This window comes from Mandrillus leucophaeus, unplaced genomic scaffold (assembly GCF_000951045.1).
Source record: "Mandrillus leucophaeus isolate KB7577 unplaced genomic scaffold, Mleu.le_1.0 Scaffold140, whole genome shotgun sequence".
Lineage (NCBI taxonomy): Eukaryota > Metazoa > Chordata > Mammalia > Primates > Cercopithecidae > Mandrillus > Mandrillus leucophaeus.
The window spans coordinates 1,751,949-1,769,394 of NW_012101366.1; the positions used below are offsets into that span (position 1 = coordinate 1,751,949).

The following is a 17,446-nucleotide window of genomic DNA, read 5'->3' on the forward strand; positions in this document are numbered from 1 at the left end:
TTGTTCTTTGATTGTTCTTTTTCATAACAGCATGTCTTTGTTTTAAGGCTAAAATATTTTCCAGCATTTCTTTGAAATTATTATTTTTGTTGTTTGAACTTTCTCTGTTTCATTTAGAGTCTTCTATATACATGTTTGTTTTAATCTTTTTTTTTTTTCTTTCATACATGGTCTTCTTATATGCCAGGTAATCCCTGATTTTCCACTCATATTTAAGAAAGTAGTAGCTGGTACCAGTTTTCCCTGTGGTTGTATAAATGGGTCAATTGAGTGTGTGTGGACTGTCAAACCCCACTTTAGTGTTAGCATTCTAGAAGACAGCAGCTCTTGGTCTCTGGATCTCCATAAATGACAAAATAAGGAGGACTACATGTTAGAGTCCCAGTATCTACATTAGAAGTCTTAGCTTTGTTCACACACATACATACTTTTCTTTAAGAAAGAGGCAATCTGACTGTGTTGCTTGGTTGCTGGCATCGAGGAAAGGTAATTAAGGTGTTGGATGTAGTCTGATGTTCTTAACTGACTGATAATTTTTTAATTTCTTGTTTTAAGTCCTGCCTCTTTTCCATCACCATACCCGTTTCCTCAGTGGGGCATATGGTATTAGGACATACATTAGTTTTTGTCCATGGTTCCTGGCTCATAACTCCCATAGTTCTTGCTACAGTTTTTTTTCTTAGTAGGCTGGTGCAAAAGTAATTGTGGTTTTTGCCATTAAAAGTAATATAATGTTGGGTGTGTTAGGCCTCAGAGGCCTTCTTCTCCTGCTCTCCTTTCACCTGTCCCAAGGCAGGACTCTACTCTTCCCACCCTTCTTATTGTAGGTCTTAAGACTCTCTCTGGAATGATGGAATGCTGAATGTCCTGAAGCTTTCATAAAAACTCAAGAGGACTGGTTTGGGGAGCTTCCAGATAGCTGGAAATGTAGAGGTTCCTGAAGGGTGGCATTCCCAGGGAGGGCATGGAGACTCCACATGCCTTCCCCCATACCTTCTCTTTTGCATCTCTTCATCTGCAGCCTTTGAATGTCCTTTATAATAAAGTTAATGTCAGTAAGTGCTTCCCTGAGTTCTGTGAAACAGCTCTAGCAAATTAATCCAACCCAAAGAGGGAGTTATGGGAACCCCAGATTGAAGGGAAGTTCCTGGACTCACAATTGGTATGTGTGTGTGTGTTGCAGGCCAGGGGTGGGGAGGCGGCTTGGGAGAGTAGTCTTGGTCTGGATCTGTGTCCCACCAAATCTCATGTCAAAATGTAATCCTAAATGCTGGAGGTGGGGCTTGGTGGGAGGTGATTGGATCATAGGAGTGGTTTTTTATGGTTTAGCACCACTCACCTAGTGCTGTTCTCATGATAGAGTTCTCATGAGATTTTGTTGTTTAAAAGTAGCACCTCCTTCCTCTCTCTCTTCCTCCTACTCTGCCATGTTTGTAGGTTTCCTGAGGCCTCCCAGAAGCCAAACAGATGCCAGCGTCATGCTTCCTGTACAGTCTGCAGAACTGTGAGCCAATTAAACCTGTTTTCTTTATAAATTACCCAGTCTCAGGTATTTCTTCATAGCAGTGCAAGAACAGACTATTAAAGAGACTGAGTCCTCAACTTGTGGGATCTGCACTATCTATCTCCAGGTAGATAGTGCTGAAATTGAATTGGAGAACACCCAGCAGATGTCCACTACTTGGCATGTGGAGAAAAGCACCCACCTTTGATCACAGAAGTCTTCTGTATTGATGATTATTGTGGTAGTGTGACAGCAGAGAAAAAACACGGGTTTAGAGAGTTTTCCTGACACGGGCTCAATTGGATGGAGTTTCTCTCATCTCTTCTGTGGTCCCATGGGCACATATGAAGGGCGGTAGCTTTATTTTTTTGTTTTTTGTTTTTTTTCCAGTGCGCTTCCAGTCAATTTCCTTATTCTGGAAATTTGTTAAAAATCTGTTTGGTGACAATTGTCCTACTGTCTTTAATTGCTATAATTTTATTTATTTTGATATTCTGATACTTGTTAGCATTTTATTTTGAAATAATATTGAAATTACAGCAAAAGCTGTCAAAATAGGGCAGAGTTCCTGTACACCAACACCTAGTGTACCCTAATATTAAAAACTTACATAATCATAGTATAGTTATCAAAATTAAGAAAGCAATATGTGTACAATGCTCGTATCTGAACTACAAATTTTATATGGGACTGCAAATTTTCCACTGATGTCCTGTTTCTGTCCCAGAATCCAATCCAGGGTACTGCATTGCCCTTAGACACCATGCCTCCTCAATCTCCTCCAATCCGTAACAAGTCCTTAATCTTCTCTTGTTTTTTATGGCCATGACTTTTGAGGAATACTGGTCACTTATTTTGTCAAATATTTCTCAATTTAAATTTGTTTAATATTTCCTCATTATGAGATTTGAAGTTATATGTTTTTAGCAAAAATGCCATAGGACTGCTTTGCCTTTAATGCATCATATCAGGGAGTATATGCCGGTATGTCCAATTATAGGAGATGTTAACTTTATTCAGGTAGTGTCTGTGTTTTCTTCATTTCAAAGTTTCTATTATTTTCCTTTTTAGTACCTCACAGAAGATACTTTAGGATTATGCAAATATAATGATTGTCCACGAACTTTTGTCCACTAATCTTATTTTTTATCATTATTATTGTTATCACTATTTTTTGAGACAGGGTCTTGCTCTGTCACCTAGGCTGGAGTGCAGTGACACAATCATAATGCATTGCAGCCTCAAACTTCTGGGCTCAAACGATCCTCCTGTCTCAGTCTGCCAAGTCATTGGAACCACAGGCACACACTACCATGCGTGGCTAGTCTTTTTTGGAGAGATAGGGTCTCTGTGTGTTACCCAGGGTGGAACCCCTAAGCTCAAGCAATTCTCCTGCCTTGGCTTCTGAAAGTGCTGGGATTACAGCCATGAGCCACAATGCCTGGCTCCACTAATTTTGGTATCCATCCTTGAATCTTGCCTGCATGAATTATTTCTGTCTTGTTCCAATGGTAATTATATATTTTCCTCAATTCTTCTACATTTATTAGATGATATTTTTCTGTAAGAGAGCTATTTTCTCTCCTTTCTATTCAATTATTATGTATTCACTATGGACTTGGTGTTTAATTGTTTGGATTATAATCCAATACTATCATTATTTATTTTGCTCCTCAAATTGTTTCAGCTTTGGCCATTGGAAGTGCTTTCATATTGGTTCACATGTCCTACTGACATGTCCATGTCTTTTTTTAAGCATTTTGTTGATTTCTGTCACCACAAGATATTCCAGAGTCATGTAGTATTTTCCCTGATGCAGTGCTGGAATCAACCACTTCTCCAAGGATCTCTGGGTCCTTTTACTGGAGATTGATATGAGAAAGGAAGATCTGGGTATTAACTCTGTTCCTTGCCACTGGGGTGCCATTGCTTTTAGGAAATATATACTAACCCATGAATACAGTCATCTAAATTATTCATCTGTTAAGAACCATGAGTTCATATGTATCTTCCTATACTTTCTTTTCAGTGGGATATTGGAAAAGATGAGAGGAAAACATGTATGCTTTGTTTGCTAACTTTAATCAGAAATCCCAATTCTTCAGGAAAAATTTTAAATTAGTGCCTTCGAAGATTTGTTTTAATAAAAATTACATTGTTTTTCCTACTTTTTACCCTCAAATACATTATTCAGTCTTTCAGACACGATAGATCTTTTTGAGTACAAATTAATCTAGACTGGCATAAATAGAACAGTGAACACTTCCATGGACATTTGTAAAGTCATTGCCAAAATAAAGAGATCTATGGAGTCTCAGTTTCATTCATTTATCAGAGAAGAGAGTAAGAATTCAATGCTGACAATAGGAAAATAAATAATATTCAGTTCAAAATTGAGCACATCTTTAGACCAAGATGATGTTTGCAACATAGTAGACACTCAACATATACTTGTTGAAATGAATGAATGAACCTTACCAATATCACCATCCATAACCATCTATTGCTATGTAGTTCTTCAATTTAATCGAAAACATACAGCATGCATTGCAGCATAATGCCTCTGTTCTTATCATGCTTCACTAATTGATTCAAAAAACAGCTTCCACCCAGACAAAATTCTAGGCGAGTATATTTTTAAGTGAAAGGATTCTATCAGGTGATGTATCCTTTTTCTAAATTTTCTATCTTTTTCTTACTTTTTGGAATGAGTTCAGATATATAGGATTAGGCCTATAAGATGAAGGAATTTGAAAACCCACAGGAAATTAGAAAACACATTGTGTTTGTGAATTTAGAAGTGACCTATATAGCAAATGTGCAATTTGCTTCAGATAGAAACCAGTAGATTCCGTATATTCAGAGATATGTGGCATAGAGAGCTATAGTTTCCCTATAAGTCTGTATTAACAAAATATTTGCATCCATCGTATTTAAGAAAAGAGTACTGTAAATGTGAATGGGGCTTTTTGACCACTGATTAACTATAGGAAGATTGGAAAAATAAGCTGACTGTTGGCATTTTCTGCTTTTTGAGTTAGTTTTTCCAAGAAGAGAGAGAAAAATTAGCTTGCTTTTTGTGTCTTCTCTGTAGGCGCTTATACTCTGTAGATCATATCTATGTTTTCAATGTTCTAAAATTATATGGGCAATCTTGTCTCCTCTCCTGTCTTCTTGTACTTTGAAAATATGCACCTATATTTAATAGCCATGGGTAGAGAGAAGACTTTATTGAGAAGATAGTATGTGAGTTGTGCCTTGAAAGATGGGTAAATGCTGGGGGGAAAATGAGGGAAGAATGACCTTCCAATAGAGGGAAAAGAGATGGAAAATTAATTACTATGATGCTTATGATTGCATGGACAATCTGGTTCAATCATCTACTTACTGAATTTTGTAGCAGCATCCATTCTCTAAGGGAGTATGTAGGATTAATAAAATTAAATACAGTATCTTGGTAGAGCACTCTTAATTCTTTGAAAAAACTTATTCCAATCTCTAATATCCCAACATATACCACAGGACTATTTCACTCATGAAAAATAGTGAATTTATTATATGTGACACCTTTAATGAAAACCATAATACAAGATTAGCAATTACTGGGATGGGGAAGAACCTAGTATATCTCTTAATAATGTAGCTGTATTAGAAATTTTTAATTTTATTGAAGAAAAAACTTAATACAATTGTGTATAGTAAATAAAATTAGATTTTCACTTGGTTTTACTGATGAGCCAATTCAGATTTATGTGGTTTACCAGTTGTTGGAAGGACTACTGGGGAAGTCACTTACATGTATATTTATGAACTTGAAGGATAGAATTTTTATGACAGTAGTGGATTATTAGGAAAAATATTTCAATCATTTACATTTCTAGGTAAGTTTCAACTAAATATTTTTACTGCATAACTGCAACTTCTTGATTATGATATGCAATAACTTTTTAAATATAAAATTAATATGTAATCATTATAGAAAATCTGGAAAACTTACAAACATAAAAATTAAAGTAATTATGTCATTATTGAAGGATAACTATTTTAATATTTGTTTTAGTTATCTCTCACAAACACACAAGAGTGACTGTACTACTTCTTAAATTTATTATAGCATGCAGTTTCCCCATTTCAGTAAATAGTTTTTGAAATTTGAATTTTTATGATGGCATACTGGTCTTCAAGCCTGTGTAAAAATTTTATAAAGCCCAGTTGCATCCATTAGTCATTCTTTCTCAAAGCTAGCAATGATGAGAAAGAGGTTTGGGAGCCCTGAAGTTGAGAAGGGAAGTGTTGAAGTGTCTGACTGGGGCCAGCAGGGGTTGCTGTCATGGATGAGGCTGCCACATTCCTGGTGTGTCTGACTTTGGACTCACTTAACATTGTAGTCTGGATTCTATTAAGGGAATTTTGTGTTTCTCCTTTGCAAGAGTCACCCCCTACCATGATAAATATTTAATTTTTTTTTTTTTTAAGTTGGGAAAGCAAACTTTTCCCAAAAGAAATTTATAGTTCAAATTTACACCAAGTTCTCACTAACTGGAGCAAGCCAGGTTTTCACTAAAGCTTTGACTTTCCTCTGTAAAACATTAGTCACTCCCTTGGAAGAAGCAGTTTTTTATAGGCAGTGCGATAAAACAGCCACAGACGTATGTGTAATATGATGGGTTTTATAATGTACCTGCAAAGCAGTTGGTTTTTTGTTTTTTTGGTTTTTTTTCCATTTGGAGGAAAAAAGATGAAAGAAAAAAGACTGAATTGGGATGCTAAAATAATAGCGATTCATTATTAAGGAAATGATACATTTTTGTTCCATTCAAATAATGTTTGTATTCCACTTTTCTTTATTCTTGGGAAGTTCCTATTGTTGTGCCAGGTCGTTTCCACTGAACGATTTTTAAAGGTATTCACCAGTCCCACATGTGACCGGTTGCATTTTTATTGTGCAGGACCATCGTGAAGCCTGTGGCCAAAGAGTTTGATCCAGATATGGTCTTAGTATCCGCTGGATTCGATGCATTGGAAGGCCACACCCCTCCTCTAGGAGGGTACAAAGTGACAGCAAAATGTAAGTATCTCTTTCAGGACTTTATGAAAGGCTCTGATATCATACCATCTTTTAGGTCTTTATGATAGGCACCACCTTTTACATGTGTCCAGTAAACTTGGGAGAGACATTTGAAAATGATTCAGATGGTGTTTATTGCTCTGTCAGATTCATGTTTCTGTAGAAATTTGCCTTTAAGAAAAACAAAGTTGAAGTGTTTCCTTTGGTGGACATGACAACACATTTCAGAAATTGTATGCTTTTCAGGAGACCTGTTTTGCATTTAAAGGCAGAAGTGATAGGGCTTCTGTTTAAAATGTGCTGCATGACTTGAGAGGTCATGAGTCTAGAAAAGCTACTGTGCTTTTCCAAGGAGAATGGAAGTTCCATTGTCCATGGGATAAAAATAGCTATTTCTTAATAATATTATGCACTTTCAGGTTTGAAAACAAAAGTGTAATTCCCCTTGCTCAGAGCCTCTGTATGTGTCTATGGACAACTCTCATAATCTCTACTCGTCTTCTGTTGTGTTGCAAAGTTGAACTTTTTGGCTGTGTTCCTTAGCAACTGGACACCACGTGAAGAAATAAATTTTATGTTACAGTGCATTTGAATAACACAACCTAATGGAATCTGGCTAGAAAGAGGATTTCTTTAAGAATAATTCCCTTGCTCTCTGAGTGGGAAAAAAAGGATATGTGTATATATATATAGCTCACATATAAATGTACATTGGCACTAGGGGTGTTTATTTAAAAATAGAAGAAAAAAGTAAAATTACACAAAGAATAGGCCCACAATGGTATATTTTAGGGAGAGTTGCAAAGCAGACAACAACAAAAAAACCCAAATACTTTTAAGTGGGAGAAATGAGTTTGGACCAAATGTGCTGTATTAATTTAAAAAGAATCAAAGAAATAGCATCATGCCAACCTTTGTTTTTAGTTGGCTTCTCATGTGAAAGAGTTTTTTGCACTCTAATTGTTCCAGTAACATTGTTAGGTAGTAACTATTTTTAACATGTATTATTTACCCAGGATTCTTTGTGTCTTGTTGTCTATTAAAAACATATTAAAACAGGAAACTCCACAAAGACAAACAAAGCAAAATAATTCATGATTTTGGTAAAATTGAATAGAGAGGTGTTTGCTCTGATTCAATGTCTGTATGGCCTTTTTAAAATTATTATTATTATCCATGGAACTCCACTCAATGGAAGTCAGTCTTTCCATCACAGATAAACCTCACTTGTGAGTCAAAACTAGTAAATAGTTGTCTAAATGAACCAAGAAAAAGAGAGTTTGTACATCAAGTTGAGATAAACCCAAAAAGTACAAAATACCTCGTGAAGAAAGAAGGAACCCTAGAAAAGATGTTCTTTGCCATTAAATCTAAGAATCTCACTCAGAAGAGAGGAGTGTCTATGTTTAAGTCTTTCTCCTTGCCACAGGGAAAGGTTGTAACAAAACTATTTGTTAGAACTAGTTAAAGGGATTGATCATTTTGTTCCCTTGTGTCTTCATTTTTGGCCAAGTCAAGTTCAAATCTCAAATGTGACCTTGAGAATAGTCTCATGGTTTCTTTTGGCCATTAGGCATAGGAGACATGGGTTCTACCACTTCTAGGTTTAGTATGGTACAATAACGTCTTCAATATATTTTTTACCCATTTACATATATCTTTATCCATTTGAGAGGAAGCTCTTCATTGTGTTCCATCTCCGAATCAGTTTGTCTAGAATGCCTCCAACTCCCCTCCCGTCGTTGCCGGTCCCTCCATACCCATTTCTTCCCTTGTGTATGTTTCCTGCTCAAGAACCATATGCTCTCTGCTAGGTGCCTATTTCCTAAGAAAAGCAAGCAGACATAAGTTTTAAGTAATATAATACTTGACCTTTTGCGTATTTGCAGTTTAATAAGGAAAAAAATATACAATGAGAAGAGAGGTCCTTAGAATCTAAACAGTCTATAGTTGAAACTCTTCACGTATCTTATGGGCGAGGCAACTAATTTATTTAAAAATCTGGAAGAACTGGGATTAAAATCAAAGTTCTTATCCTGAATTGTAGTTAGGTGAAATTGCATGAGGCATTTTCTGTATTTTTTCCATTAAAAAGAAAATGTTTCATAAAATGCATGAGAACAGAATTTTTTTTTTTTTTTTTTTTTTTTTTGAGATGGAGTTTCACTCTTATTGCCCAGGCTGGAGCACAATGGGATGATCTCAGCTCACTGCAACCTCTGCCTCCCGGGTTCAAGCAGTTCCCCTGCTTCAGCCTCCCTAGTAGCTGGGATTACAGGCATGTAACACCATGCCTGGCTAATTTTGTATTTTTTGGAGAAACAGGGTTTCGTCGTGTTGCTCAGGCTGGTCTCGAACTCCTGACCCCAGGTGATCCACCTGCCTTGGCCTCCCAAAGTGTTGGGATTACAGGCATGAGCCATCATGCCCAGATGAGAATAGAGAATTTGGATGCACACTACAGAGACCATATTAGTGCCCATGACCCTTAATCCCCCAAACATAGTCTATGACAGACATTGACTAGTTTTGTGATACTTAAATGAAAAACAACAAAGCCTCACATCTGGGCAACTGTATATATTATCTCATGGAAGCCTAAGTTTGCCAGCTATACTTTCCAGAGATGCTGCCACAACAAATGGGTAGAAGCTGGGATTACTAGATAGCTGAATAGTTGTTCCCTAAAGGAATCCCCACCTGGTATCTTTGTTTGCTTTCTAACCATCTGGCAGACGCATTCATATTGTTTTGGTCCAAAAGTTCTGGACAGGCAATTAACACTGGACTTTCACCATCTTGTTCAGGAAGTCATCCTTCATTGTGGGAGTAGGGTGATCCCAAAATGAAGTTAGAAATGGGCTAGATTCTAAAGAATGTACATTGGCACTAGGGGTGTTTATTTAAAAATAGAAGAAAAAAGTAAAATTACACAAAGAATAGGCCCACAATGGTATATTTTAGGGAGAGTTGCAAAGCAGACAACAACAAAAAAACCCAAATACTTTTAAGTGGGAGAAATGAGTTTGGACCAAATGTGCTGTATTAATTTAAAAAGAATCAAAGAAATAGCATCATGCCAACCTTTGTTTTTAGTTGGCTTCTCATGTGAAAGAGTTTTTTGCACTCTAATTGTTCCAGTAACATTGTTAGGTAGTAACTATTTTTAACATGTATTATTTACCCAGGATTCTTTGTGTCTTGTTGTCTATTAAAAACATATTAAAACAGGAAACTCCACAAAGACAAACAAAGCAAAATAATTCATGATTTTGGTAAAATTGAATAGAGAGGTGTTTGCTCTGATTCAATGTCTGTATGGCCTTTTTAAAATTATTATTATTATCCATGGAACTCCACTCAATGGAAGTCAGTCTTTCCATCACAGATAAACCTCACTTGTGAGTCAAAACTAGTAAATAGTTGTCTAAATGAACCAAGAAAAAGAGAGTTTGTACATCAAGTTGAGATAAACCCAAAAAGTACAAAATACCTCGTGAAGAAAGAAGGAACCCTAGAAAAGATGTTCTTTGCCATTAAATCTAAGAATCTCACTCAGAAGAGAGGAGTGTCTATGTTTAAGTCTTTCTCCTTGCCACAGGGAAAGGTTGTAACAAAACTATTTGTTAGAACTAGTTAAAGGGATTGATCATTTTGTTCCCTTGTGTCTTCATTTTTGGCCAAGTCAAGTTCAAATCTCAAATGTGACCTTGAGAATAGTCTCATGGTTTCTTTTGGCCATTAGGCATAGGAGACATGGGTTCTACCACTTCTAGGTTTAGTATGGTACAATAACGTCTTCAATATATTTTTTACCCATTTACATATATCTTTATCCATTTGAGAGGAAGCTCTTCATTGTGTTCCATCTCCGAATCAGTTTGTCTAGAATGCCTCCAACTCCCCTCCCGTCGTTGCCGGTCCCTCCATACCCATTTCTTCCCTTGTGTATGTTTCCTGCTCAAGAACCATATGCTCTCTGCTAGGTGCCTATTTCCTAAGAAAAGCAAGCAGACATAAGTTTTAAGTAATATAATACTTGACCTTTTGCGTATTTGCAGTTTAATAAGGAAAAAAATATACAATGAGAAGAGAGGTCCTTAGAATCTAAACAGTCTATAGTTGAAACTCTTCACGTATCTTATGGGCGAGGCAACTAATTTATTTAAAAATCTGGAAGAACTGGGATTAAAATCAAAGTTCTTATCCTGAATTGTAGTTAGGTGAAATTGCATGAGGCATTTTCTGTATTTTTTCCATTAAAAAGAAAATGTTTCATAAAATGCATGAGAACAGAATTTTTTTTTTTTTTTTTTTTTTTTTTGAGATGGAGTTTCACTCTTATTGCCCAGGCTGGAGCACAATGGGATGATCTCAGCTCACTGCAACCTCTGCCTCCCGGGTTCAAGCAGTTCCCCTGCTTCAGCCTCCCTAGTAGCTGGGATTACAGGCATGTAACACCATGCCTGGCTAATTTTGTATTTTTTGGAGAAACAGGGTTTCGTCGTGTTGCTCAGGCTGGTCTCGAACTCCTGACCCCAGGTGATCCACCTGCCTTGGCCTCCCAAAGTGTTGGGATTACAGGCATGAGCCATCATGCCCAGATGAGAATAGAGAATTTGGATGCACACTACAGAGACCATATTAGTGCCCATGACCCTTAATCCCCCAAACATAGTCTATGACAGACATTGACTAGTTTTGTGATACTTAAATGAAAAACAACAAAGCCTCACATCTGGGCAACTGTATATATTATCTCATGGAAGCCTAAGTTTGCCAGCTATACTTTCCAGAGATGCTGCCACAACAAATGGGTAGAAGCTGGGATTACTAGATAGCTGAATAGTTGTTCCCTAAAGGAATCCCCACCTGGTATCTTTGTTTGCTTTCTAACCATCTGGCAGACGCATTCATATTGTTTTGGTCCAAAAGTTCTGGACAGGCAATTAACACTGGACTTTCACCGTCTTGTTCAGGAAGTCATCCTTCATTGTGGGAGTAGGGTGATCCCAAAATGAAGTTAGAAATGGGCTAGATTCTAAAGTAAAAAGTAGGAAGAAGAAACACAACCAAGTTCCTCTCCCAGTGTTTTCCAATTCTAGCAAAACTCATTCCTGCTCCAAGTAGAATATTTGATAATTATAGAGAGTGGTTTTGAGGATGCTATCCATGTCAGAGATTCTAAAATTATATTTTCTTAGCACATTGAATCAGTCTTTCGAAATAGTTTTGTTTGCTATCTCTGAAAGGAAAAGAGAAATGAAGTAGAAGTATCTAGGGTTTTTGTTTGTTTTTAAACATTAGTTACCTGATTGAAAAATAATAATAAAAGGTTGGAGTAATCACCAATATCTCAGTCCAAATATAGAGGTGATTTAAAATTAAAGGTAATTCCTTTCACTAGTGATGTTTTACTTTCCTCCTCTTTTCTCCTCTCCTTTCTTGACATATTAAGTGTTTTCTGTTATGAAACTATAAAACTTTTGGCATTGGTTTCTGCTGAAGTTTTAATAAACAATCTGAATTACTTATTTAGTATCAGTGCTGCTCCTTAAGGACCAAGGCTAAATCCCAACCTGAAATGACTGGATAGCTTTTTAACCTGCCCTAAACCCAGCATCAAACTTTACCTTGAAGTTATCAGTTTATCTTTCTAAATATGCTGATTCAGATATAATTGTCTTCAGGTTACAACTTAATCAGGTTGTCATGACAACAAAGTGCTATATTCAAACAATGAAATTAATTCACCATATACTAGCACCCCCTGGCTTTATAGTGTTGTTAACATTTTTAAAAAGGGTTCTTTGGTTTAAATTCATTTTGCCACAACATATACTTTTTTCTCTCTTTCAACACATATAAGCATTCGCTACTTTTGTTGGTGTCAGGCCATGAATTCATATGTTCAAATTGCTTTTGTCATGTGAACAAGAATATGTTTTTCCTTTGGAATTATGCAAAAGTCATTGTGAGATGATAGCCATATCTGATAAAAAGTATGTTCCTTTTATAAACATGTGAAATACATTCCTTTAATAAATACTTTATAGTCCTTGAGACAGAAACCATTTCTGTCCGCAAATATACAGGGTTATTTTGACAAGTAAATCAATGAATGTGATTCATCACATAAACAGAACTAAAGACAAAAACCACATGAGTATCTCAATAGACACAGAAAAGGCTTTCAATAAAATTCAACACCCCTTCTTGATAAAAACTCTCAATAAACTAGGTATTGAAGGAACATACCTCAAAATAATAAGACCCATCTATGCCAAACCCACAGTCAACATTATATTGAATGGGCAAAAGTTGGAAGCATTAGCCTTGAAAACCGGCATAAGACAAAGATGCCTTCTCTCTACCACTCCTATTCTCCTATTCAACATGGTTTAGAAGTCCTAGCCAGAGCAATCAGGCAAGAGAAGGAAATAAAGGTCATTCAAATAGGAAGAGAGGAAGTCAAACTCCCTGTTTGCAGACAACATGATTCTATATTTAGAATACCCCACAGTCTTGGCCCAAAACCTCCTTCGGCTGATAAACAACTTCATCAAAGTTTCAGGATGCAAAATTAATGCACAAAAGTCAGTAGCAGTCCTACACACCGACAACAGTTAAGCCTAGAGCCAAATTAGAAAGGCAATCCCATTCACAACTGTCACAGAAAGACTAAAACACCTAGGAATACAACTAATCAGGGAAGTGAAACATCTCTACAATGAGAATTACAAAACACTGCTCAAAGAAATCAGAGGAAAGATAAACAAATGGAAAATCATCCCATGGTCATAGACAGGAAAAATCAATATAATTAAAATGGCCATACTGCCCAAAGCAATTTACAGATTCAATGCTATTTTTATCAAACTGCCAATGACCTTCTTCACAGAACTAGAAGAAAACTATTTTAAAATCCACATAGAACCAAAAAAAGAGCCCAAATAGCCAAGGCAATCCTAAGCAAAAAGAGCATAACTGGAGGCATCATGTTACCCAACTTCAAACTATACTTCAGGGCTACAGTAGCCAAAATAGCATGGTACTGGTACAAAAACAGGCACATAGACTAATGGAACAGAATAGAGAACCCAGAAATAAGGCCACACACCTATGACTAACTGATCTTTGACAAAACTGCCAGAAACAAGCAGTGGGGAGAAGGCTCCCTATTCAATAAATGGTACTGAGATAACTCGCTAGCCATATGCAGAAGATTGAAGCTGGACGCCTTCCCTATACCATACACAAAAATCAACTCAAGATGGATTAAGGACTTAAATGTAAAACCCCAAACTATAAAAACCCTAGAAGATATCCTAGGCAATACCATCCTGGATATAGGAATTGGTAAAGATTTTATGACAAAGACACAAAAGCAACCCCAACAAAAGCAAAAATTGACAAGTGAGATCTTATTAAGCTAAAGAACCTTTGCACAGCAGAAGAAACTATCAACAGAGTTAACAGACAGCCTACAGAATGGGAGAAAATTTTTGCAAACTATGCATCTGACAAAGGTCTAATATCCAGCCTCTATAAGGAACTCAAATTTACAAGTGAAAAACAACCCCATTAAAAAGTGGGGAAACGATATGAACAGACATTTTTCAAAGGAAAACATACATGCAGCCAACAAGCATATGAAAAAACACTCAATATCACTGATCATTAGAGAAATGCAATCAAAACCACAATGAGATACCATCTCACACAGGTCAGAATGGCTATTATGAAAAAGTAAAAAAATAACAGGTACTTGCAAGGTTGTGGAGAAAAAGGAACACTTAGACACTGTTGGTGGGAGTGTAAATTAGTTCAGCCATTGTGGAAAGCAGTGTGGCAATTCCTCAAAGAGCTAAAAGTAAAACTACCATTTGACCCAGCAATCCCATTACTGGATATATACCTAGAGGAATATAAATCATTTGACCACAAAGACACATGCTCGCAAGTGTTCACCACAGCACTATTCACAATAGCAATGACATGGAATCAACCTAAGTGCCCATCAATGATTGACTGGACAAAGAAAATGTGGTATATATACACCATACTATGCAGCCATAAAAAAGAACAAGCTCATGTCTTTTGTGGAATCATGGATGGAGCTGGAGGCTGTTATCCTCAGCAAACTAATGCCAGAATGTAAAACCAAATACTGTGTGTTCTCACTTTCAAGTGGGAGCTAAATGATGAACTCCTGAACGCAAAGAAGGAAATAACAGATACTGGGGTCTACTTGAGGGAGGAGGGTGGAAGGAGGAAAAGGGGCTGAAAAGATAACTATTGGGCTTAATTCCTGAGTAATGAAATAAGCTGTACAATAAAACCCTGTGACATGAATTTACCTATGTAACAAACCTTCACATGTACCCCCGAATGTAAAAGTTAAAAAAAATTTTAAGTGATTTAAAAAAGAATAGTTAATAGCTGCCGGGGGAAAATCAAGTAACAAACCTTAGAGTCTTGAATTACCATCTTTTTTTTTTAATAGAAAATTGTACTTCTTTTTAGTATATTCTGATTCTCTTTCCCCCACTGAGTGCCTGTTTTACAGTGAGAAAGCACAATTTGGGAGAAGATACCTGTATAAATGAATTTAGACTTAACAGTGAGTTATTCTTAGGGAAGTACAAAGATGCCTTGATTAGTCAGTCAATGATCCAAAAATAAGACTCTAAAATCTTGAGTGCTAATCCAATGAACAAATGCTGAGAAACAAACTTGTGATAAATACACAAGGCCATGTTGTCTATGTTGTCTGCTAACAATGCATGTACATGCTTCATCCCAGGTGCCTCATGAAGTTTTATCTAACTACGAATTCTGAATAAGCACTTTGATTTAAACTCCAGTTATTACAGATGATAAGATAAATTAGTTTCCTCATCTATGAGACATATGAACTTTTTTAGACAGCCTTGATTACAATCTGTTTGGATTCTAAGATCCTCTCTTCTCAATGGATACTTTTTCTTTATCAAGGTGCAGATACTCAACAAAAAGTTATATGTGGGTATGTAGCTCAAATAACTTCAATTTTTCCATTTCTTGTGTCCACAGAGTTGCATATAGATTGAGCCAGAACTAAGTGTGTTTTGGTGAAGCTGACTGCTTTTTTTCCTCGTTCTTTTTTACTAATGACTCTATACCTATCTTAAAATGTTCGTGGCTCTCCTGTTTAATTTTTTCTGCATTATCAAAATCTATAAAGAACCTGATCATACTTACTTAAATGCTTCACTAATTACCTGATTATGGACTTTAAATGTAAGTGTATTTCAGCTAACGTTATGGTTGTAATACTTCTGTAACTATTCAGAATGTAGTGGTTCTGTTTAGCAGTTGTATCTATTACTTATCTGTAATCAGGGACTCAATGCCTTGTCTTCTCATAATGGCATTTCAGGCCACAACAAACAGATATGGAGAAAAGGAGTGTCTAGAAGTAACCTACCCACCGGGTACCACTTCATGAAGGGTCAACCTTAAACTTGAAGTGCTTCATTTCTTTTAGGTTAGGATGAACACAGGGGAATACTATGCAGCATTGATTCTTCAAAGCTTCATCTCATCCAGCTACCAACAGATTAACCTCTTTCATCCGCTTCTGTGCTGTGTTTCAAAAACTGGCCAGGTACCTGGAACAATAGTCTAAATAGCATTTTTTAAAATGAGTAAAGCTAAAAAGAATCCATGATTTTTTTGAGTAAGTCAGATGATTTCTTCCACTATATTCGAAGTTTCTTGAAATAGGAGTTCGTAAGTTTTTTTTTCTTTTTTGTCATTACTATCCTCCCCATCGCTGCCACTTCTTTCTGAGTTTTGAATCACATATTTCTGTGTCCTATAATATTTCATTAACAAAACCTTGTTTTTCTGAAAACTGCTTCTGACAATGGACACTTGTTTAATGTTTCCCTTTAACAGGAATTGTATTCAGGGAAGTCATAATTTCCTTATATCAGTAGGCCTTGGGCAAAAGTGCTGAGACCCAGCTATTAACACCTGCTTGAATATAATTGGTGAGAAACTCATTTAATCTCTGCTCAGAAAAGCAGGAAAGTGGGAGTTGATAGAATCCTTTAATTATTAAACTTGAAATAAACAGTAAGAATTAAAGGAGAGTAAAAAATAGCTAATTTTGGTACCAGAAAATATATGTTCAGATCTCAACTACGTTTCTCACAAATTTTGTAATCAAGTTGCTTTCCTAATCAGTTAAAAAAAAAGTGAGTGGGGAAGGGAGATAATAATTTGACCTACAACCTATGTAATAAATGATCAGGTATTGTGAATTAATAGTTTTGAATTTTATTGTTCATATCATTTCAACAATTCTAAATATTCAGTGAAAGTCTGGGTGTTTAGATGATACATTTGAGCACAAAATATACAACACAAATTCTATAGCTTTTTTGAAGGAGTTTTAGACTCCTATTTGAAGAAAATGGAAGGAGGATGGGCAGACATCTTTGGAAGCAATGCAGGATTTTAGGTAAATAGTAAGTGTATTGTCCATTTAATTAAAAGTCAGGTTAGCAAAATAAGTGCCTGCATTTCACATTTCTATAACTGTTTGTATTCCTACTTTATAATAAATCCAGAGACAATTTAAAAAGTGATAATGTTTTTAAAAGAAAATAAAGCATTATTATTTTGTGATGAGGATACCTCAGTCACTGCTTGCCTAAAAACTGTGCTTTTTGTTATGATATATTGACGTATGTTCTGCTCTTGACATATGAATATGCCAATGCAGAATAAATAGTCCAGTGATTTTTTTTAACAATCGACTACAATTTTAGTTAACTGACAGTTAACTATCTGAAACACATTTAAGAGTCAGAAAAAAACTTCTC

General features: G+C 36.1%; 1 protein-coding gene across 2 annotated transcripts in view; it reads left to right on the forward strand.

Annotated features, from left to right (window-relative positions):
- The window catches only part of HDAC9 (histone deacetylase 9), a 927,644-nt gene that overhangs the window by 801,083 nt on the left and 109,115 nt on the right, over positions 1-17,446 (forward strand). For both annotated transcript variants that reach the window (XM_011973893.1, XM_011973894.1), the window contains exon 22: positions 6,454-6,572. In XM_011973893.1, coding sequence (XP_011829283.1) covers positions 6,454-6,572 — 119 coding nt within the window. The remainder of the gene's footprint in view (positions 1-6,453; positions 6,573-17,446) is intronic.